Source organism: Corvus cornix, chromosome 12, assembly GCF_000738735.6.
Source record: "Corvus cornix cornix isolate S_Up_H32 chromosome 12, ASM73873v5, whole genome shotgun sequence".
In the NCBI taxonomy this organism is placed as follows: Eukaryota; Metazoa; Chordata; class Aves; order Passeriformes; family Corvidae; genus Corvus; species Corvus cornix.
Window position 1 is genome coordinate 10,744,202 of NC_046342.1, and position 24,414 is coordinate 10,768,615.

The 24,414-nt window shown below is 41.1% G+C and overlaps 2 protein-coding genes across 2 annotated transcripts; one reads left to right on the plus strand and one right to left on the minus strand.

The window, feature by feature from the left end:
- Window positions 1-3,927: 3,927 nt before the first annotated feature.
- On the minus strand, window positions 3,928-12,922 carry CHCHD4 (coiled-coil-helix-coiled-coil-helix domain containing 4). Its single transcript, XM_039559005.1, has 3 exons — window positions 12,758-12,922; window positions 10,757-10,855; window positions 3,928-5,088 (listed from the first exon to the last, which is right to left on the minus strand). The coding sequence occupies exons 1-3, from the start codon at window positions 12,777-12,779 to the stop codon at window positions 4,799-4,801; spliced, it is 411 nt and encodes a 136-aa protein (XP_039414939.1). The 5' UTR covers window positions 12,780-12,922; the 3' UTR covers window positions 3,928-4,798.
- A 39-nt stretch (window positions 12,923-12,961) lies between these two features.
- On the plus strand, window positions 12,962-24,254 carry TMEM43 (transmembrane protein 43). Its single transcript, XM_039559004.1, has 12 exons — window positions 12,962-13,240; window positions 13,945-14,094; window positions 15,058-15,192; window positions 15,901-15,995; window positions 16,738-16,787; window positions 18,288-18,357; window positions 18,736-18,806; window positions 18,972-19,093; window positions 19,693-19,767; window positions 19,849-19,950; window positions 21,284-21,401; window positions 22,348-24,254. Exons 1-12 carry the CDS (start codon window positions 13,229-13,231, stop codon window positions 22,548-22,550), a joined length of 1,203 nt encoding a protein of 400 aa, XP_039414938.1. The 5' UTR covers window positions 12,962-13,228; the 3' UTR covers window positions 22,551-24,254.
- The last annotated feature ends 160 nt before the right edge of the window (window positions 24,255-24,414 follow it).

A 24,414-nucleotide genomic window follows, 5' to 3' on the forward strand; every position in this document is an offset into this window, starting at 1 on the left:
CTAGCTCTGAAAACATTAACTCCAATTCTTTTGTAACATGGCCTTTATGAGAAAAATCACAAACACTATCAGCTGGATCCAACCTAGTTCACCAGTTTGTGTTCTTTAGGAGAGGGCAAGGAGAATGAAGAGATGGCTCCTTGAGCCAAGTAAGGGAACAGAGCCAACACCTGTAAGGAGGAATGTTATGGGCTGTAGGGGAAAAGGAAGCAAGTCTTAGGGGATGCATGAGAAGGGGACAAAATAGAAAGCAAAAGAAACAGGGTGGAGGCAACAACACTCAATAGGAAAAAGTTCAGGAACCACAGATTTAGGAATCAAACATCCATGTTCCATACAGCATCCTATGAAGGGAATGAGTGCATTGTGAGGGGATGCTTTAACTTTCTTAGGAGGTGTAAGGAACCTGTAACATTGAGAAATGAATCAACTGGACCTGCCATTCAGATCTGGTACAACAAATCCTGTGTCCACCTACCCTTCACATCATTGTGTCATCTGGGTTAATTTGCACTGTGGAATCACTACAAATCCTCCTGTGCTCTTTGTTTTGGCCTTCCTGAGCTGTCTGCTCACAGATCATCAGTATCAATTTGTAATAAGCCATTTTAAAAAACAAACACATTGGTGCTATAATCATTGCTGCACTTCTCTACTCTTCTTGTTGGGCGTGTCTTCCCTGAGTTCCACCATCACCAACAAAACATTAGCTCCAGAGGGGTTAAAAGCAGTTGAAAAACAACTGCAGACAGGCTGCTATTCAACAAAATGAAATCATGTCCAGTGAAGAGCGCTGACTAAGAATAAATGACAAACTGCTGGTAGCTTCTCTACACTGTCCCACACTAACACTGATAGAATTTTAATGAGGTAAGACAAGAGTCTAGAAGCATATAAATTCCTTTTTTTACTTTCCTAAGAAAGTAGGTTCATTGACGTGTGATCAGATAAGTGCCTCAGATAAACAGGGGACATTGCTGTCAGGTTCAACAAGGACACTCTCAGTCAGAACTGCATAGGATATAGATCTTGTTTCCAAAACAGCCCTGCTAGATCCCCAGATCTAATGATCCCTACAATGGCCTGCAAGATAAGCGTCTCCTTCTAGCCACCATTTTGTTCATCACTCCCTTTGCAGGGAGGAAGGAAAACAAAAAGATTCTTTTTGCACCTGAAGCAAGGTCATACCTCTAGGAAAGTTACCACACACAAGTTGAAGTCAGGTCTCTGCAATGCCCTCAGGCTGTACTGCAGACAACAGCAGAAAAAATTACTGAGTAACTTTTAATTCTGAAAATGAAATTTTGTCTAATTTTAACTACTTTTCAGTACTTTTTTACATTTTAGAATTTATTTTATGTTAAAGAATCATCTAAAAGAGACAGGTTTTAGAGGCAATCTTTATCCACATCAGGGTATATGATACATGCACCACTGATTCAAGTTTAAGTGGACTGCAGAAACAATCCCTTCCTAACAAGCACGTTATCACAAGTTATATATGAATTTGTGGCCTGCATCATGCAGGAATTGCAGCCAGCTGATAACAGTCCTATCCAGCTTTCAAAAGCACAGCTTGTTTCACCACTGCACCAGAAGGACAAGGGTGTGCAAAAACCAAAGAATGGTTAAAACTGAAAATCTGAAGTATTATACAGCAATATGGTACAAGGGAGTATTTGGGGAGCAGTGGTAAATCTGTAGGGTGAATACTGTTAAAGCCATGTCTTTTTATTCTAAAAACTAAACAGAGAAGATTCAACTGGAATTCTATCTACATGCAACTGTTTGGGCTAAGTAATTTGTATTGGAAACATTCTAATACAAGTGCTTCACGTATTGTTAAGTTTCTTTTAGCTAAACTTTTATAAACATTTAATCACACTCAGCACATCAGCTTTTATAGGACAAAGATCAACTAAAGGCACAGAATTAAAGAGTAATTATTTCAGAATGAAAGCTTGCTTTATCCCCCCAGTGACTACTTTTGACTTGACATAGCAGCATCTATGACTTGACAAAAGCACCTGATAACATAAACCCATTATGAAATGACTCTATAAACACAATTACTCAAACCTATTTGAATATACTATTCTCTCTCCAAGAATCAGTAGCTCAATGATGGCAGACAGAGACCCAAGATATTATCTATAAAATATATATATAAAATAAGAACACATTAAAACAGGACTGAAATATGCAGCTCTAGGTTTTGCATCCACACAGTAAAAATGCAACTTATCATCTGCTCATTTCACAAGATTGTCACATATTGCCAAGGATCATTTTATCATCTTTATTATACATTAAAATAACCTCTGATTGATTTTAGATTTAAAATTGGGGCATGTAACCATAAGAGGAAAATCACATAAATGAAGCAATGCTGGGAAACAGAAACAAGGACTTGTATTATCTATGCATTCACAACTGAATGAATTTATATAGCAAAAAAAAATTTCCACAAGAACTATTTAGGAATAAAGCTATGACTTCCTTCCTCAAAACACTTCAAATATATTACACAGTGCTTCTCAGTTTCTGATGCAAGATCCTTACGCATACTTCCTATCTGTACTGGATGTAGCATGACAGGTTACCAAGCCACAACAGTCAGAAAAAAGCAAATCCATCCTAAACACACCTTCAAACACGTCAGATTATGCTCCAGGTTCCCTCTGTCTGTATTAGATGCACGTCCCTACCTACTGTAGGCCAAGATTCTCACATTTGATGTTTTGTACACAGATGCTACAAATACAGAGGATAAATCCCAACCCTTTAGAGTGCAGAGGCCACGTAGGAAAGAAAAGCACAGAAAAAAAAAAGGCAACTTGTTAGAACAGAGCACCCCTTCACAAGCAGCTCTTGCTTCCTCACAGAGAATGCACTGGATTTCCATTTGAACAACCAAAAGCTTGGGTGCATGTGATTTTTTTTTTTTTTTAATTTGGTGCCCAGTGTTTATCTATTGCCTAAGATTTCATTTGCACGGTCCAACTGCCTAAGTGCCAAAGTTTATCTCGGCTGCTTTTGTGCCTATTTACTCAGGTTTACTTGGCACTGGGCTTCCTAAGCCTGAAAGAGTCCCACTGAGAAGTTCTGTGTCACTTTGTTTCCTTAAAAAGCAGAGATGCAGTCCCCGCTATCACTGCTGTCAGAACACAGTAGTTGTCAGCCACTTAATTGCCTACAAATTTTTTTCTGAGGATCCAACAGCTGCACCGAAATACAAACACCTCAAACACGCTGTAAAACTTGACAAATTCCCCTCAAACATTCAGAAACATCAGTAGCACCGAATTCACTTATGCAAACAAGATACCAAAGTGCTGTATCAAATTAATGCTCCTGAGCACTCCAGAGAGCTGCCCACAGAGAAAGGCAAGTGCTTAAACATCGCTGGACTTCGTGGGCTGCATTACTGACACTACTACTTTTTCTGCTTTGGGTGAGGTAACCAACGCATAAGGAGAGAAAAAAAAACCCAAACCAATCTGCAATGAAGTTACTGAAGCCACAGCCACAATTTCTTTTGTAAAAGAAAAATTCTCACAGCCTATGTTTTGCTAGGAAAGACAAACAATGCAGTATTCCCTTATCTACAGCTATTAAACTATGGTGAAGTATTAAATTATTTGAACCTCTTAAGTAATTTTCAAATATTTTAATAGCTGTTCATGTTATTTGCTGTCCACTACAGCTACTGAAAATGCTTTAGGTTTTTTATGTCTTCTTGCCTGGGCTGGGGAGAAAAGAACAACATAAGAATAAAAATCTGACAAGCTGCAGCAACTGATCCTCACAACTCACAAATTGATTCAAGGTCTGCTTACAGCATAGAACAGTTCTCAAATCCAAGCAGTATTAACAAAAAAAACAACCAAACAAAACACCACACCATAAAGACACAGAAGCTTCCAGTGAGGGTAAAAAGTATTTGCTTTTTAATATGCACTTCAGTCACAGTATCTGTTTTGAGATCATTACACCAGGTAACAATTTATTGTATTCTCAAAGTATTTTACAAGTGCCCATCTATACATTGAAGGAGAAGGTAATAACCAAACCCAAAAGCTATATTTTCATTGCAAAAATAAAGCCAGTGACCAACATTATTTTCGTTCATCTTAATCATCATTTGCACAACACACCAATTTTAAAAATGCAAAAGCCATCACAGTAAGTAAATGAAATCAAAGAAGATGTGCATTTCAACATTTTCCTGGCAGTCCTGATCTGATGCCAGTAGTAAAATGCAACCATAATCTAGTAAGACCATTTGAAATTATTTTAGAAATTCTCGATCTAGGCCATTTTCAATGTCTAGCATCACTTTGGCAAAAAAAATAAAAAAATCTTTAAGGAAAAACAATCATTTAATGCAACTTCTATTGACAGAACGGAATACATTAAAAAAAAAAGCAGCTACTGATCAGAACATAATGAAATGAAGACAGACCTGGTGTGCCAGTGGAATTTAGTTGAAAGCTATGTTCTTCAAGACATTATTCAAGTCAAAACTCAAGGAAAACTTGAGGGTAAAGAACAGCTGTTAAAGTTTTAACTGTGTCCAAAAGCAGGTTACACAGTGCATACACACACTCACTCTTTCTGCAGTACTTATTTGCAAGGCTGTAGCTCTGAGATTTCTCCTTCAGCAATAAGTTATTTATTATGATACAGTGCACAGAACATGGTGAAACATTTCCTCACTACTCAGAAGACAGACACACTGCAAAAGTCCATGTCTCTGAAAATGAGAAATGGAGACAACAGCCTCCTTGCATCTTCATTAGCTGGATCCCTTCTCCTCTTTGGCAGCAGCGGCCTCCATAGAGGCAGCTTCCAAATCTTTGCTGGACTTCTCATCATTTTCATCCTCTTGAGGGTAAAGATCTGGGTACTTTTGCATGCATTCCTGCATGGCACGGAATTGGTCCACACAGTCTGATCCCTTTATTTCTTCTGTGCTATAGTGGAAACAAGAAAAGGCTGACTTGAACTGCTCCCCACAGGGACCACTAGCCATTCCACCCAGACATGGGCAATTCCAATTGATATCTCCATTGGGCAATATCAAACCTGAACAAACAAGAGAGAAGAAAAGTTAATGCTCCTTCCGAACATTGATTTCACTCAGTGACAGCTGCTGGGCTGCAGGTGTGACCTCGAGTACCAACAGTGCTATCTTAGCTCTGTAGCTTCCAGGCTGATAAACACCTTTCACTTCCCAGCCAGCCTGTTTCTCCTTCTGATCTGTATAATCCTTTAATGGGCACAAGTGAGATTAGTTCTCTATCCATCTCTAAATTAAGTCCTTCTCCCTGGACTACAGACCACTGAGAATATTCTAAGGGAACTGCAAAACAGATAGAAATCAAGTCAATCGATTTGCCAGACTCTGTCAGGGGAACAAGCAAGCATTAAAATCATGCCATACAAATAATTAGAGTTTAAATCCAGTATTAAGACTAGAAATCTTTTAAATCAAATCGAACGGATGCATTTTTCTTCTTGTTTTAAATAAACTCTGGAATAATAACCCACAACTTTCCCCCTTCAAATTTTAACTGGAAGACCAGAACTGAAAAAAAAAAAAAAAAAAGGAAAGAAAAAAAGAAAAAAATCAGAGTATTTGTAAAGCACAGTTTAAGTCACGTGCCACAGAACACAAGGAACAGTGAGAGCAAGCCTGCCTGTCTGTTTGCCAGAAACCAAATTGTACTTTAGAACACAACTGAAAGGAGTTAAGTATCACTTCAGACTCTAAACTGGAACAGCTGTAAACAACTGCTCTGGAACAGTTAAAGTCATGACAGAAATACTTCACTGGTGGACTGGCAAGGTGAAGATTTAAGGGCATATGTTCTTCGAGATGGCAACTGATTTACACAATGAAGGTCAAACAGCAAGCTAAAGAATTCCTTTCCTCTGATTTTAGAAATTCAGTATAACAGACTTGGTCCCTTGGGCTTCTAGAGTCTCTAATGCATTTCTCTAAGGCAATAAATACACCTCCATTTCCTTTCTCTACCTGGTATGAACACACACAGGTATGTTCATCTATGAAGAACAAGAGAACTACTGTGCTATGATCCAAGCTGGTTTCTTCTCCACTTGAACACTTTGCTCTCCTCCTCTTTAACAGACTTTCCTAACTTCATCTTCGGGCTGAGTTTCTGCAGAAGCTGACAGCATATGCATAAACCTTAAATTTCAACACTTTCCCTTTAGAAGGGGATATGAAAATACCATTGGCAGACAAAAAGGTTGAATTAATTCTGGTTCAAACATGAAATTATATTTAGGACCTGATACAACTTGACATTATCTAAAATACTGTCATAGAATTCAATAAACTTATTTCTTGTCTTTGTCCTGTAGGATCACAAAGTTCCAGACATGACATTTCACTCCCAGGTGCAACTCCTTGGACACCAGGCTGCAATATCATGAATTTTGACTGGTACAGCAAAAGCAGCTCAATCATTTACTGCTATATTAAAAGGAGTATTTTACTGTGATTTGCAATTCATCAGTGATGTGCTCTAACTCAGCCAACACAGTTCAGCAGAAAATTACACTGAATCAGTCAAATCTCGGCATTGATCAGACTCTTTTTCATTACAGAAAGTAACAGTGTCCTTAGCACGATTCAGTCAACTACAGTAATACTGTCATTTTCCATGGACCATGCTTTATTTGGCAAGATGGTTTTGAAAAGTATCTGTAATATTCACTGTACTGATAAGATACACCTAGTCCAGTGCATCACAGCATCTCCAGCTACCGGGAGGAAAAGCAGGACTTCTGAGACAAGAAAATGGGTGGCTGGTGCCAGATTCCTCACTGCTAGGGATGACACAAAGCAGAAAGATGTTAATCATACAGTATAGAAGAAACACAGTTTGCTTTGTAAACTAGATTTTGAAGTCCTCTATTCCTCCTCACTAATATCAACCAGTCATTTTAAAGTCATTTTCCTAGCACTTTAAAAAGAAATTAAAAAAAAGATTTTGAAATGTTCCTGAAGACACTACAGCAATAAAACCACTTGTAAAATAATTCTCTTAAAATAGATTGCTCCTTTTAGAACCAGACCTGCCTTGTAAACATGCAAATCTTAACAACTATGCGAGTTATCCCATAAATGATATATTCTGTGGCATCACAAGATCATTGACATACACCTATTTTATCGCTGAAATAGCATCAGTTTCAGATATTCTGTGCACAGAAACCATGCTTTAGAAAAACAAAACAAAAATACAGATGAATAAAGCAAGCATTTCCTCATTCATAATCACAGCAGAATTCACACATCAATGAGTAAGTCCATCAGCAAGCTTAGAACACTATTAAATCAGAAACAGATTTCATCCATTGCTCTTCCTGAGCTGGAAGCCTGCAATAGATGGGATTACTATTTTTAATTAAAATTGAATTAAAATTTCAAATGCAGCCTGAACCTCACTGATCCAGTGAGTCACAATCTACTTGAACCTGCACTTGTGGAAGAAAAAGCAACCCTGTTTACATCATAGCAGATCAAGATTTGTGTGAGCAATTGATTGCTGGCATCACACAACCTAATGCCTCGTGGCTCATGGAATCTGTTCATGTCATGGACAAAGGCAGGACCATCTGCATCTGTGTCAACACTTGTCTTTGGTCTTGCTGTGATGAAGTCCCACTGTTGTTCTGAGAAGAGTTTCTTCACTGTTACATGACAAACATCCCAACAACAAGTTTATCTGCCAGGGATTCACAGTGTAAGATGACAGGAAGCAGGACTGAAAGGCACATCATCAGTCACAGAAACAGTCCTGTACATCTGATCATTCATCAAGTTCTTTCTTAAAAGAATGTGGGGTTTTGCTCCATCAGTCCCCTATAGAAACCACTTTAAAACTGTCTCTAAAATAAGATGACAGGAACAAGTCTGGAAAACCAGAAGGGAAAGACCAGCAAAAATCTGTGTTTGAAGTCCAATTCCATAAGTACTTTTATCCAACTTTCCCATCACAGCTGTAACACTAATAAAAATCACTTTGCATGCATAAAACTCATCAGTGCCTTCTTCTTCATATAAGCTTAATAAAATAAAAAATTATTCAAACTGATGGCAGCCAAGATGTCAGTGAAAACCAGGAATCTTTCATGTTTAAATTCCACCATCTGCAACACATAGGACTAGAAAGAAGCTAGTAACGATACTATTTCAAAACCACGGCAAATGAATTCTCAATTTGTTTCCATCGGCCACAGCTGTCAAAAGGCACAGACAGTGAACTGTGATATTCACTGCAGTATGGAATGCTAACCTGAACTTACTCCAGTTTGTCTGCCTTGCCATTTCACGTGGCTTTTTTCTTTCAATGTTTTTAGTTTGAAGTGAGTCACTAACATTTTGCCTACCAAAATGTCCCAGCTGATACAACAACAAAATATTGACAGAAATAAGAGTAGTATACAACTTTTTTTTATCCTAAGGGAAACAGAACACAAGTTTTGCTGAACAATCTACTGACTCAATTAAATAGACTGCTCAAAGACTAATGTGTGTTAATGTCTGGGACAAAATAACAACTATCAAAAAGTACCAAATACCAAACTAGATGTTTATCTCAAGTAGGAAAAAGGCCCCTACAAAAAACCAAAACCTCAAACACAAGTTTCAGGTGTATTAGAAAACAATGCAGATTATGGTAGGTCTAGCTAATGCATCTATTCTTTCCCAGATATGACTGGTCTCTTTGGCGCAGCAGAAAAGATGAAAAGAGTCCTTATAATTAATTATACAACAGAATTTGAACACTGGAAACCAAGTCTTCTATTCCAAGTAGAATCTAAACTAGAAAAGCCTGCATGTTACATTAGGTACAGCAAAACCCTTCCCAATTTTCTTTTAAATAAAAGCCATGCAAGCCAGAGCTTCAGCATTTCAACATATTCCAAACTATTTTACCCATGTCTTTCATGCCCATAAGCTTCACTCCCACTAGATGCAGCTGTATTCTGTGATATGTCCATTTTCTCTGTTCTGATCTAATGCATGGTAGCCCTGGGTCATTCAAGTGGTTTTTCAGACTTTAAACATGGCAGTAACTTACCACATACTAAGGAAAAAACCCAACAAACTAACAAAGAAAGCCAAACAAGAAACCCCCACCCAAACTTATTGACAGTATTTAAACATAGTTTATAGAGCTTCTCATTTTGAATCCCACAGACACACACTGTCACTGTAAGGTGACATAAAAAGCTCCTGGCTTTCCCCCTTTCGTCTCGATCTACTGTTGAGAAGAAAGTGACCTAACATTCTGGAAATGCAGGATTGCTAGGAAACCAACCCCATCACCTCTCATCCTCACCACAGCCTTTCCATATCCAGCAAAATACACACAAGAGTAATCAACTGATACGACATTTAAACAAGAAGAAAGTGGTTCTTTTAATTTTGACTTGTTTATTACCCAAATGTATGTCACACTGGATCATCAACAGACTTACCAGTGCAGGTGAGCAAAACTTTTAGCTATAGAACTGACTACATACAGCTGTAATGAAGCCAAAATAGGCAGATAAATGCAGTAACATTTCAACACAAATCTATGTACAAAAAAAGTTATTTCAATGACATGAGGAAGGTGTGGTTCAAATTACACTACACACCATATCAGCTAACTAAGAGACCCTGTGAGCTCCAGCTGGTAAACTGCCTAAATGCTGCCCTCTAAAGGTCTCAGAACCACTTCAGAAAGTGTAACTTTCACTTTCTAACTAAATTTCAGTTTTAAGAATTTACTTCAATCTCAGTTGAGCTGAAACCAATAAAATCACTTCACACAAAGTGAAGAGGCCAAAAGACCTGTAAACGTAGAGGCAATTAGAAAAAAATTAACCTAAACTCACAGACTTTCATGATAATTATTAACCTAGGGCAAAATTTATTAAATCATCATGATCAGAACATTATTTCACTTACACATTAGAAACAATTTAAAATACACTCTGTGCAACCAGAATATTATAAGTCTTGGTCTCAGAAATATTCTGCTCTCTTAAATCTCTATTTGCAGGTTAGACGTACTTCATACAAGAACCGGCAATCTTCATGAAAACTTTTATCTTTTCAAGGCGAGGTGATTACAGTTGAAAACTCAATAATTTGAATTTACCTATCATGTGCCACTGAAAGATACTGATTATATTGCTACCAGTATAGTATAGGATTAGCCAGATATAAATTGATATTAAATCAAATATGCAGAGATCACCAAATTAGGCAATTTCAGCTGCACACAGCCAGGTGAGCAACTCACATCAATGACAGTGACATGCAACTCACTCCAGCTTCTCTGAAAATTACATGGTGTTACTTAAAACAGAGAACAACCAACCATAATTTTCACTTGATTAGGCTCTAACTTTATTAATAAAAGGAAAAGGTTTTTCTGCATATCCCTGGCTACTAACCAAAACTAAAAGCCATCAACTGATTATTTGAAGAGCCCACTAAGAGAAATCATTACAAGTGTAGAAAAAGAAATACTGTAAGAAAGGGTATGATTAGTGATGTCCTAATCAGGCAGTTAAAACTGCCATGAGTTTGGGTATTTACTGCATAACCAGCTGCCGTCAGTATTTAAATATGCCTAAGTTTTTCTAATTCATACAGGGTTTGTTTTCTGTTGGTTTTATATATTATGTAACACCCCTTACTTCCATTCTTCTGCTCACTACTGACCTTGTTCTTCGTAAGGGTCATCTGGGTCATCTGCAACCAGCTCAGCACTGCTCGGTGTCTCATGGTCCTCCTTGGTTGCAAATATTATTCTGTCTTTTCCTACCATGGAGGAGGCAAGAAGCAAAAGTTCAGAGAGATCTGAGACAGAAAGAGTCATTTACAAAACTGCTGAACACCACAGGGTAATGAGATATTCAATGTGATGCACTAATGTTAATAGTGAATGAATTGTTGTACTTAACAATCACCTTCAACAAGAACAGTTACTAGTTCAGAGGAACACATACACACTGAAATTCTGTTATTCTAAAGGTCCAATTTTCATAGCAATGTCCTGTCATGGCTGCAGGTCACAGTACAGTTCATTGAACAGTTAAGTTAAAAAGCTAATTCAAAACAAACTCAAATTACTCCAATACCAGGACTCACACAGATGAAGGGATTAGACTTAAAAAAAAAGGAAGAATGAAAGACAAACTAAAATAAATAACAATAAAGTGTTTAATAGGGACTTATTAATAACACTGCTCTTCACTAAAGACTAGTGTAGTATTTTACTCTAATCATCTGAATTAAAAACTGAAGAGAACTGTCACCATATAGACTTAACTACATTGAAAGGTGCTGAGAAAATTACAAGGGATAGAAATCCAACAAAGCTAACTTCCTGCTCTTCATTTACCCAAAACATTCTGTAGCAGGATCAGGGGAAGCTTGGCTGGAAACTTCAGTATTTCTAACTTTCTAACAACCCTGCAAAGCTCTAACACCCACTCTGAGGCACTCACAAGCAGAGAATAGCTAGCTGAAACTCTTCTGAGCACACAGCTAAGTACTCCTTGAGTGGAAAACGAATGGTAAAGTCCCCAAGAATTCTCTGAATTCATAAAGGCCACTACAGTGACTTGGCATATTAGAAACTGAATCTTCTGGCCCCTCAGTGTGACCTCAGCCAGCAGTTGTTCAGTAACTTAACTTTGCTCAGTAACCATGCATTTAAACATGTCTGAAAAGCAGATAAATCTAAAACTTTTTTTTAAGGGAAACAGTTTTCTGACAACTCTGCATTGTACTCCAGCAAACTTTACAATGTGGAAAGTTCATCATTTCTTAAATAAAAGGAGCTAGAAACACATGAACTCTAACCTCTTCACTGCAACTCTGTAGAGTTGCATAAGGCAACTTACGGATCTCGCAAAATTAAAGCACAGCATAGAGCATAAAAGAGGTCCATAGGTTATGACTACCTCAATACACTTTATAATCAGTAGTCTGTGCCCAAGTTTGTAACTTAAAAATGGCATTTAGAACTATTGGCACTTTTTTCCCAGTCTGAAACCTTACATTCAGCAACTTCACATTACTTAAGAGGGCAAGGATATTTATTTATATATCTATATAGATGTGGACATGCATCTATCTATCTATCTATCTATCTCCCACTTTAAGTAATCAAGCCTCATAAATACCACAACCTGTACAACATAGTACAGATACAGAAAAGTAAAGCTCGCACTCTACCCACCCTGTCCATCAACCTTAAAAAGGCAAAATCCCACACCTCTGGCCACTCAGCTAGGCTGAGATAAATTTAACCCCTGCGGGCAGAAGGCGCTCCGCGGCCGGCTGCCCTGCCCACACGCCTCAGCCGCTCTGCAGCCAAACACGGTCCCTGCGGGGCACCCCCGGCCCGCTCCGGCCGCTCCCGTCCCGCTCCGAAGCCGCACCGCCCCCCGCGCCCGAGGCCGCGCTGCCGCCTCATGGCCCCGCCGCCCCTTCCCGCCCTCCGTGAGGAGAAAGGTCGGCGGCGGGAGGTGAAACAGCACTGCCACCGCCACACGCAGACCGCGGGCGGCTGCCGCACCTCTTCTTCACTCCGACTGCGCCTTCCCCCCTCACGGGCTGCGGGGAGCGGGCGGTCACCCCGCGGCGCACCCACCCCCGGCCGCCTCACGGCGAGCCCGCCCGGCGGGGTGACATTGGGAGGACACCCGCGCGCACCTTCCTGCCTGCAGTAGGACATGGCGGAGCCGGCCGGTGCCTTCCCCCGCAGCGCGCCGCACACAGGCCCCGCCGCTCCGCTCCTGCCGTCCCGCCAGCACCGCTCGGGCAGCGCCGCGCCGCTGCTCCACGCCGCGACCTCCCGCCTCCGGAAGCGCCTTCCCGGCCCGCCGGCGGCCGCTGACGCACCTCCTGCCGGCCGCGGGGCTCCGCCAGGCCCGGCCCCGGCGCACTACAGCTCCCGCCTGCCCCGCGCCTGGCCGCACGGGGCGAGAGAGGGAGGCAGGAAGGGAAGGAGGAAGGAAGGGCTTCCTATCCGCGGCGGGAACTACGCGTCCCGGCGTGCGCCGCTGCGGGCGGGGAGCGGCTCGGGGCGGGGGAGCCCTGAGGCGGAGGAGGGCGCGGCTGGTGGTGTGCGGCTCTGGCGGCCCCCTGAGTTGTGGATCCCGGAGGGCGTGAGAGAGGCTCAGGATGTCGAGGAACGTAAGTGCTGCTCGCTGCGGCCCCGCTGCTGCTCCGTGTGGCGGCCGCCTGGGTCGGCCCGTTCGCCCCCGAGGTGCCCGGGCTGTGGCCAGAGCCCTGTGCCGGTCACAGCCCGCCGGGCATCTCCAGATGAGCCAGGGAAGCGCCATGCCCTGCCTTGGCCGTGTGCGTGTGCTGAAGTTGGATTTGGTGACTCCTCACAACCCGTGTACGCACAGATAAACCCCTGGACTCTCGTGTTTGTCCCGTGTCACTGCCTTGTTTTAAGGTGTTGTTACTATGGATATAATTATTTTAGAGTGTGCAGGCACTCTTTTTACTGGTGAGGTGAATCATAATTTGTTATTTATAGCGATGTTTTAGTCGGTCAGGAATTCAGGGCTATTACTCAATTTGTCATGGCCTGAATGCAGGGTGTGGACACCAAATACAGAACCTGGAGACAGACTGAAGGAAGGTTGAAAATGTAGAACCACTATAAAAAAAATTGGGTTTTTTTCTATCAGGCTGGAGTTTTATTTATGGAATGCATTTCTGGTATCAAAAGTGTGATGAGGCATCTAATAAGTATGGGAAAGTTTTGGTCCAAGGCAAGCGATTCTGCTCTGTAGAGCAGCAGTGCTAACAAAGCTGGAAGACTTGTTTTGAAACTGAATGCTTTCCCCTTTCGCACCAATATGCCATTTTTGGTTTATTTCCAACAGTTCTCTGACACGGGCAGCAGAAAAGAGCATGTTAAAATTACAAGTGAACCCAAACCAGGGTTCCTGGAGCGGCTCAGTGAGACTTCTGGAGGCATGTTGATTGGACTTGCGGCATTTCTTCTGTCTTTCTACCTTCTTTTCACCAATGAAGTAAGTGCAATACTGTCAGTGTTTGTACACAGCTTTATTGATCCATGAGAAGAGGAAGTTTTGTCTGGGGACCTGGTGCTTATGCTCAGGATATAATAGAAAAGTGAAACCACAGGCCACAGGTAGTATTTCTCTAGAACTAGGTGTAGTAGAGGCAGTAGCAGTGTGTGATGAGAGATAAGATCCAAAACTTGTAAACTGATGAAGAAACAGTCGGTGGTAAGATGGTTGCATGAGCCAGCCACGTTCCTGCCTTCCCTTTTTTCTTGAGATAGCAAAAGGTTCTCATTTCTAGTGTTGTTATAATTACATTAAAGAAATTCATCCCCCATGTTGCAAAATTGGGGATGTTATTTATTCTTTTTTTCTCAGTATTATTTTATGTCTTGGTTTTAGATTTAAAAAAAAAAAAAAAGTTAGCCAGGAATCTTAACACTCTACCATTGAAAACATATGTGTTTTGGCAATTTTGGAGTGGAGAGCAGAATTCTGTGGATTTTTCACTTAGAGTCTACCTTTCATACCTCTATAAGAGGAAAAATAACTACTCCCAACTTTGATGACTTCACCAGGATGTGATGGTAAGGCAGGGAAAACTTCTGCCAAGGAGTCAATATAGCTATGTGGAAAAATGAACCATAATTTGTATCATTTTTGCAGTTATTCAGGAATGATGAACAAGGTAAGAGGTGAAGAGCAGTAAGTTTGGAGCCTTGTAGGAAGAATTTCTGTCTGTTTGAGAAGCTTAGTCAGTGTTAATGGTCCTGCTGCCTGGGTGAGAAGTACTGCCCCAAACTGGATCACAGGGAATGGAGAAGTACAAGTGTGTTTCAAAAATATGCCTTGAGCTGAATATGCAAGCATTCCTTTGGGTCATCAGCTCACTTGTCTGCTAATCTTGTTCACAAAATACTGCTGTGATGTTGATTGTCCACAACTGGATTTCCGTTTTCTTCATTGCAGGGACGAGCTTTAAGGACAGCCAAGTCTCTCGATGAGGGGCTTTCTCTTGTGGTTCGTCTTGACAGCATCCACAGTATCTCTCAGCAGAATGAGGGGAGACTGGTGCACTTGGCTGGTGCTCTGAGTACATCTAAGGTAAATAAAATAGTACCTTGGAGATAAGAGTATTTCAGGCTTGAAGGGAAGGAAAAGTCTTTGCCAACTGAAGTTTTGTTTGATATCCAGGAAAAGACACGTGGCTTTTCTCCTCCTCTAAGCATTGCCAGCTACCACTCAAGCTTTGGTTCTTGGCCTGGAATCAGGGAGATGCTGAATGGCCTTGGACTCCCTTCTCCCAAGCCACGTGCCAGCTCTAGCTGTGTTTACCCTCACACTGCCTTTGTGTCTCATTTCAATTGCCATTTATGTAGGGAACCTGTTGTGTGTTCATGATATTGTAAAGTCTTCAGGCTCTTGCAGCACAGGAGCTTTGCAAGTTCTTACTTTTCAGTAGTGGTGTCATTTTCCGTGGTCCACCCACATTGCAGAAGGTAACACAGCACCTTCCAGCAAAACAGAATCTCCTGGTTTAAACACTGAAACCTGTAAACCCATAGTCAGCAGTTCTGGTTTCATTCTTTACTATAGCAGTAACTTTTGATTATGATTCTTCAGGGTCAGATTTGCCAGTAAAGAGACATTCCTTTTTGTTTTTCATAACATTTATACTGTGTTCACCTGTGTGTAAGATAGTGCTAGCTGTACAGTGGGGTACGTAAATGGGTTCAGTAATAAAAGTACATTGTTTGAGGTTGTGAGGTATAGCATTTAGACTGACTTGTATTTTCTTTAATTTTTGCACAGCCTTTGTTTGACCCCAGCTATGGGCTCTCCATTCAAGCTGTCAAACTTAAGCGTAACGTGGAAATGTACCAGTGGGTAGAATATGAAGATTCCAAGTAAGTGAAAGTAATCTTTAAAAGTTGTTTATAAGGCTGTTGTATTACCAGGATCCTATCACAATTTTTTTTTTTCTCTCCTTAGACCTAAGGAAAAAAACAAAACAAAACAAACCTCTTTATAGCAAGAGAATTCTAGAGCTGTTGGATTTTTTTTTTCTTTTAGACAATCACTTTAGTTTCCTTGGGAGATGTTAACTGCTCTGCTAATAGTTGCAACTCAAATAGGGAAAAACTATGCTATTTCTAATAATTCCACTGATGGTAGTATGAATGTTATTAGCTATTATGTAGGTGTGACTGCCCAGAATTCATACTCCAAATGTCTTTCATGTCATTAAAAAAAAAGTCAGAGGTTGTGAAGTCACCTCTGAAGGTGTGAAAAATAATTTCTCAGTTTTAGCATGCTTATGGTGCAGCATCTGTTAAAGACTTGATTTGGGCCAGCTTGTCTCATTGTATTTAATTCTGGTTGTTCCTCATCAATCTAGTCAACACCTCCTTGTTTGAAGCATGGGAATAAAAGGGTTGTGGCTGTTGAGCGTTTGTGTATAGTTTACTCCTGGTACAGAGAATCTGCATCTTCAGAACAGGTAGTTCAGAGAAGAGTTAGGTTATGTATAAAGATAAGTCTGTGTTGCCAGAGATCTGTCTGTGCATTTCATTGGTGAAGTGTATTCTGCCCTGAGCAGGGGTGTGTGTGCACTGTTTTGGTTCTCATCCCAGCCCTTTTCCTCTGCAGGGAATATGAAGAGAATGGGGAGATTAAGAAAGAGACAAAGTATTCATACAGTAAGTTGATCATCAGAAAGTCCCTTTCCTTTTATGCATGTAACTTTGGACTTTCATGTGTGTGTGTATTTTGATTTTTGTTGTAAAACCTGTGTTTTCTCCTTGGGAAAAAAAGGAAAGGAATGTGAAGAAACAAGCAAAAATTATCTTTCTTAAACAAATGATAGAACCTCCCTTTCCTGAAGTAACTGAGGTAAAAGGAGATGTGCTGTCAGCAAGCAAGGGCTACAGAAAATCCGAGTCTTGTTTTGCAACCCCTAAAAGTTCAGAGGAACTTCCAGGGAAAGGATGCTCCAGAGATAGGGCCCATAAGGTTCTCAGTGAATGGAGATGGGCAGAGATGGGAGTGTGTTCAAAGCTATACCTGAGATTACATTTCAGATATGCAGTAATTGGGAATATGTCAGCTGTGAGCAGAAGAGAATAGACAGGGAAAAGCAGTGTAGTTCCAGCCTGTAAGGGAGCCTGTTGAGAACCTGTTCAGATGTTGATACCAGCCAATGAAAACCACCAGCACTTTCTGATGTGCACTGTGGCTTTTGCCAAGTGCTCTTTTTGGCAGGAGCAGAACTGGGCATGTTATTCTGATCTACCCAGTGGCAAAGAGTACTCTGAGTCATCGTGTATTTGGAGATTGGTCTCTGTGCTTCATTTATCTCTGATTAAAGCACATAGGTGTGTAATGTTGGCGTACAGCAGTTTCTGGGTGTGATCATATAGAAGTACTCAGCTGAGTGAAGCATGGGCACCCTGCAGTGTGAAGGTACCTAAGGGGCAAAGCTGGTGGTTGTGAGCCACGAAAAACAGCTTCACAGTGACAGGGAACAAAAAGAAATGCCATCTGAAAAAACAGCTGTCCTCTCAAGATTGATGGATTCTGTCCTGTAAATGTCTACGTATTATTAGCTGTGGTGGGTTATCCTTGGCTGCCAGCCATGGTCCCACACAGCTGCTTGATTACTCTCCCCTGGGGAAGAAACTGGAAACAACAGGAGTGAAGGACAGATTGAAAGAAAGAGAGGGAGATGGCTTTCCAATTACCATCACGGGCAAAACAGACTCACCTTATGGAAAGTTTATTGTCAATTAAATATTTAATCAGTGATTTGGGTGTTGGCAAAACACATTTGGACTAACCCTTTCCAAGGCTCAAGTTCACTCCAGACTCCTCTCCCTTTGCCCCCTTCCCCTTGTTATCACAAAACCAGCTTATTCCCAGAGAGTGGAGCCAGGAATCAAAGCCTGATCATGGAAGATGCCAACAGCAAAGCTGAAAAATTGAATTATAATTTTATCCCTAAAATACCTTTTTTCACCCTAAATCCTACTATTCCCTGTTAATATGCTAGGAGGATGGATCTAAGTAACAGTAGAGACTATCATAGATATTTATGTAGACAATATTACTAGAAGTGTAACCTAGAACTGATTGATTGAGAGGTGTCTTCGGTAACTGAGATCCGAGTGTCTTTTCTTCAACCTTCTTATCATTCTGTTTAGATACAGAGTGGAAATCAGAAGTTGTGAACAGCAGAAACTTTGATCGAGAAATTGGACACAAAAACCCGAGGTAAGGTACCATCTGGCACAGTCTCTCTGAATTCTGTCACTGGATCTGATCAAAGATGAAAGCTAAATGACTAATTTCATAACAGAGTGCAGTAGATGGAAACTGTTGTTCTTTTGGTAGTTGGGAGGACAAAGGAATAAAGAAATTACAGCTGTTCAGAGCAGTCATGCCTTGTCTTAACTTATTTTAATGACTCCAACAGTATGCACTGTGGACAGTTTCTTGATGGATTTGTTCTCACATCATGACAGTCATTTAGCTCTTTGAGTCTCTCCTCATGTTTGCCATAGTACCTTTTCTGTGCTGTGTATTACACACTGCAAATCAAGAGTTTGATCATAATTCTGGGACTAATCAGGGACTCTCTCTGTTCCTCAGTGCCATGGCTGTGGAGTCTTTCACTGCTGTTTCTCCTAACGTCCAGGTTGGCAGCTTTGTTCTTTCCAAGGGTAAGGATTGTTTTGTACTGGCTTTGTGTCTGCTGTTGCATCAGCAGCGGACTTTGGTTCTTTCCACAATAGCTGTCTTGTCAAGTGATAATCAGGAAGCCAGCCAGCAAATTGGCTGTTCCAGGTTAGACACTGGGCCTCAGCTTGATGCTTTATTCTGCTTAGGTCTCGTGGATAAAATTGATGATTTCAAGCAGTTGAGCTTGTCACACCTGGAGGATCCCCATGCTGACGTTACCCGAGGAGGAGATTACTTTTATCACAGTGACAACCCCAGGCGTCCAGAAGTAAGATGGGAAAGATAAACTAAAGCAGTGATTACTTGGGTGTGAAAAGGAATTGGGGTATGTCCCATTTCAATCTAAATGTGTAGAAAATGGAGTGCAGACCATCACATAGGATGACTCCCTTAGTGCAGCCCTTCAGAATGAGCGCTGCTCTTGCAGACAGCTTCCAGTCCTGCTCCTTTGTTCTCTGTTTTTTTGAGTGTTGTGCTTTTAAGTGGAAAGGGATGGTGCTGGGAGGTGGGTTCCACCTCTGCCTTGCTGTAGTGAGGAGTACAGTCAAACAGCTTGCTGCCAGATTGTGCTGCCCGCCCTGTTTTGCCAAAAGATGAAATGACAAGGAATGAACAAAGCATATCATGTGCTCCTACAGCATAATCAGAGGGGATATTACAAAACAACATTTGAGCTCTCCTGTTTCAGCTGCCAGCTAGCCCTGAAAAAAGGACAGCTTGGAAATCATTCTGGCTATCCTCTTGCTTGACATTAATGTTCAGAAAAAGTGTTGATGAATAAAGGATGTTCCTGTGCTGAGTTGTCTTTTCTGTGACTCCCCTTTGTAAAACAATCTTTCTTGACTTCCAATCTTCTCTTGTTTGTAGGTGGGAGACCTTCGTGTCTCTTTCTTCTATGCAGGTCTGAGTGGAGATGATCCCTATTTGGGCACTGCTGCTAAGGTGAGTCTTCTGCTGTTTCTGTATTTTGCAAGCTCTGTTCCCAACTCAGTAACCAGTAAATATTTTTCCCTTTCTTTCAAGGTGACTGTGATTGCTCGGCAGCGAGGTGATCAGCTGGTTCCATATCATACCAAGTCTGGAGATGTTCTGGAGATTCTGTACCCTGGGGACCTCTCTGTGGAGGTGAGATACCACACTCTACTAGTGAAGGGTTAAAACTCGAGGTGGTAGTGCAGAAGCAGCAGAAGAGGAAATTCCTACTCTCCTTCAGACCTGCTCTAGAGGAGGAGATACTCATACAAACACTGGCTTTTCTCTCTCCTTGGACAACAGCCTGCATTCCCTTCCAGGTTTCTGCGCATTCTGTCTGTTTGCTTTAAAGATTGTTTCTGCGCCTTCCTGTTTTGTTTTTATTTACTCCTTGGTTGTTTCCCACTTACACATGCAAGCACATGCTTTTGAACAGGTCACATGTAAAAATAGTAAAAATCAGGGTTTAATTAAATAAACCATAAGAGTTATTCTCTCTTCAGCTCCTAATAACAGGAGTTTAGGCTTGTTTGAAATGTTTATTACTGTTCTGGCTGAGAAAGAACCTTCAGGCAGAGCATTATGCTTCAATAAATTCTGCATGCTCCAGCAATTTGGTGATTCCTTTACTCCTTTTAGTAGGTTTGCTTCCATTAATGATTGTTTCATGCCCTGCTGTAAAAAAACCCAGATGTCAAAAGTTCACAGGGACTTCCAAAAGTAGTTAAAAAGGCTTTGTTTTGACTTGAAAGTAGCAATAGAATCAACCCTCTGCTGTAAGATCTGAATCTTCATTAGATAGAATTTTGTTGTATTGAAAATTAACTGGTTACAAAGAAGTAATTGAGTACTTGTATATACAAGTAATCAATCAGTCTTAAACATCTCTTACCATTTAGTGCTTTCTAATGTCCCAGCTGTCTTCATGTGAACGTTTTGTTGAGCCAGAGGGTCACACCACCCATTTTGAAAAAAATCTCACTCAGAATTCTTGCAAAGAGATGCTTTGCTTTGCCTGATGAAATGCACACATACCTTTTAGCTTTTCTTCCTTGCATCCAGCTTGCTCTCTTTCACACACCTTTCCTTCAGCCATCAGTGGATATTGTTGCCTTTTCTCTCTTCCTTCAGAGTGAAGTCAGACTCTTCCTTCTTTATTACAGTTTCTTATTTTCCACAGTAATGTTGAATGTATCCAATTGCAGCAAAACCTGTATGCTTCCTGCCTGTGGGTAGTGTTGAATGGTGCTTTTTAGGTTGTTTTAATTAAGAGGAGGGCAATTTTTTCCTGTGCTGCACTGTTCAGTCTGTTGCAGTGTACTGCCACAGTGCACAGACCCTGCAGAATGAGCTGCAATGTATCTTCTACGAGAGAAATTGTACTCCTAAAATGCTCTTGGCTCTGATTGGCTCATAATATACTGGAATTAAGAGGATCTTGAAAAAGAACAAGAAACAGGCTGCATGTCTTGGTGTTTGCTTTCAGGAGGTGTTTCAGAAGGAGCATGAGAGTAACACCGTGAAGACCTGGGCTCTCCGTGCAGCAGGCTGGCTCTCAATGTTTGTGGGCATCAGCCTGATGACCCGAATCTTTTACACGTTAGGTAAGTTTTTCACAGAAAGGTAAAATGATCTAGAAATAAGATCGTAACCTCTAGAGAGTTAATTCATTTGGAGACAAGGAGAAATCTGGTTTGAACTCAGACTTGATTTGATCTGAAAAGTCACTGTAGGCAACTTCAGGTAAACAGGACCCCTAAACCAAGTGGTTGCTTTGTGAACATTAAAAAACCCCCCAAAAATATCTTCTGCCAGTCTCAGAAGATCCCAGCCCAGTGCTTGCCAAAATAAAAAGCTGAAGCACATGTTGGGCTGGTTCTTTCAAATCTAACTCAGCGTGCTGCAATACAATTTCTTTCTGCTCCCACACATAATTGGTCTCCCAACAGGTCCTAATTGCCTGTAGTATAGGAATACAGTTTTGTCTCTGGTTATTCTACACTACTGTAAACAAACAGCAAAGAAAGTTTCTGTTTATCCTTTTAATAAGGAAAAATGCTGGATTAAAAACAGAAAAGCAAGACACCTCAAACTTGTATAAACTTCAGACATCAAAGATATTCGCTTTGTAGCTGTGAACTTTTTTTTCTGATTTATTTATCCATATACATGCTGCTCCAAGATGTATTGTTGCCAGAAAGGAATCTTGGTGCTAGCAGCTTGTATCAGTTGCCCAAAACGTGTTGCATAACTGAGGGGCTATCTGTCTCCTCTGCATCTCAAGCCTTGGACAAATCTTCACAGTTCATTTTGGATTACTTCCTGTCTGAAGAGATGAGGATAGCATTGTCTTATATGTTTAGCTGTAGCTTAGTGATCAAGTGTCTTGATGCTGCTCTGCTGAAACACCTAATCCAGTGCTCTTGATAAATAGTTTGAATCTGTCTTTTGATTGCAGTCATTAGCGTGCAGATCCTAGGCATGAATCAGACTTTCTTTTAAACTGTCGTCTTGCCAACTGCTTCATGCCATGTTTAATTCTCTCTGCAGTGGACTGGTTTCCTGTTGTGAGGGACCTGGTGAACGTTGGACTGAAGGCGTTTGCCCTGTGTGTGGCCAGCTCGCTGTCCCTGCTGACCATCTCCGTGGGCTGGCTCTTCTACCGCCCGCTCTGGGCCCTGCTCCTCGCGCTGCTCTCCATAGTCCCCATCGCGGTGGCCAGATCCCGTGTTCCGCCCAAGAAGCAGCAGTGACAAGGAGGTGGTCGGGTCTTGAACGGAGTCCTGGTTAGAACCTTCTCAAGTGCATTTCTACCTGGTTCCTGCAGCAAGCTTACAGCAAATCACAGCTCAGCAGCGAGCACGGAGAGCTGGGGAGGGGGCTTGAATGTGGTTATTGCTACACGTTATCCAAAGGCCTATGGGCTGCTGTTTGTGGGAAGTCAGTGACTCCAGCTTTGGGGAAAAAAAGCATTTTGGGTGTGTGTATTGATGGTAAGGTAATGAACAAGCAGATTTGATACTCTTACTGCTTAGTAATTCCCCCTGGTTTGAGAACTGGCAAGTCCTTGCCAACTGGCTGGGTGGAGCACCTTGTGTGTTTTGGAGAAAGTGCCAGCTGCATCCCATGGACCGTGGTTAGATGTCGTTAGGAAATACGTGTGCCTGCCTGTCTCTGACAAACCCTCCCTCTGCTGCCTTTTCTTGTTTGCACAGTCAGGAACACTCCTTTGGCTGATGTGTTTGGCAGTGTATGTGTTCAAAGGGAAAACCTAGCTTAGGTAAATTCCACACAATACTCATTTAAACCCTCTGGTTTTGGACTGAGGATTTTCAAACTCATTGGTGTAATGAGTGGCCATGTTAGCAGTGCTCTGAGGTTGGGCAGATTTATCAGGGAACACTGATTTCCCCCAGATTTTAAAAATTTCTGAAATTGTTCTTGGTTAAGCATCCAGAATGATAGCCTGGACTATATCATTGCAGAACTGTTTCAAAAATTTCACTTCAAATTGCACTTAAAGGGATACTCAGAGGTCATTTACCTGTAAATATAGAACCTACTGCCTTGAAACAACAGTGACTTTCATAATTGAATGTGTTGTCTTTAAAATAGTCGGGGTTTTTTTGCTGTGTATACTTTTCCTTTCTTTAATTTCTCTTAATAAGGACAATGAACATACCCCATGAAATGAAGCAATGGAAACATTTTTGCCTGTTCAGTTTTCATAGATTTTAGTAGCCTAAATTGTTGATTTTGTATCATGTTAGAGGAATGCCTTGTAGTGTTGTGATGGCTCATGTTTACAAACTTCTGCTGTAATGAGTATGTGAGGTTAGAGACACTCTTTAAGTCTCTCCACCAAGCTGTAATCTGGCTTCCAGATGAGCCCCTCCTATGCTACTGTGTTTTGGGGGTTTTTGTAACTATACATAGTTCAGTACAAAAATAATGTTTTCAATAGGAAATCTATTTATGACCATCAGAAGAGTGTTCTTTGTACCAAAGGAACTTGACTTGAACGTACATAGAAGCAAACGTTTGCTAGAAATGGTATTGAAATAGAAATCTGAGTTAGAAATCATAAATTTTTTGAAAATTTGTAATTACTGTATTAGTCCTAATTACTTTCATTCTTTTGGTATTTGAATGTTGTCTGTTTGGTCTCGTGGCTTTATCCTGCTGGTAAAAGCAGGAGCAGTGAGTGAAAGGGTGGGTACAGGAGGGCCTTGTGCATGCAGCTGGCACATGGAGTGACACTGCACAGTCTTCCTGCTGCGCACCAACACCAAGCTGTGTCAGGAATTGTGCTCCACAGGGCAGAGAAACTGGGTTTGAACTGCTGCTGTGTTTACCCATGATGCAGAACACCAACCAGCATTACTTATTGGAGATGAAGAGACAATTTTCTACAGAAGTGCTCAGCTTTTGTATATGCAATAAAATAGTTTTCAGAAGGTTGGTCTGTAGGCTTTTTTGTTAAATTCAAGTATTACATATTTTATATCCAGGAATACTGTCTAGGTAGGTGGAGGGTTAGTTTGTAGCTTCCACGAGAGTTTTCTACTGTTGGTTTTTGTTTGTCCTGCAAATACTTCCCTGCTTTGGGAAGTGAGT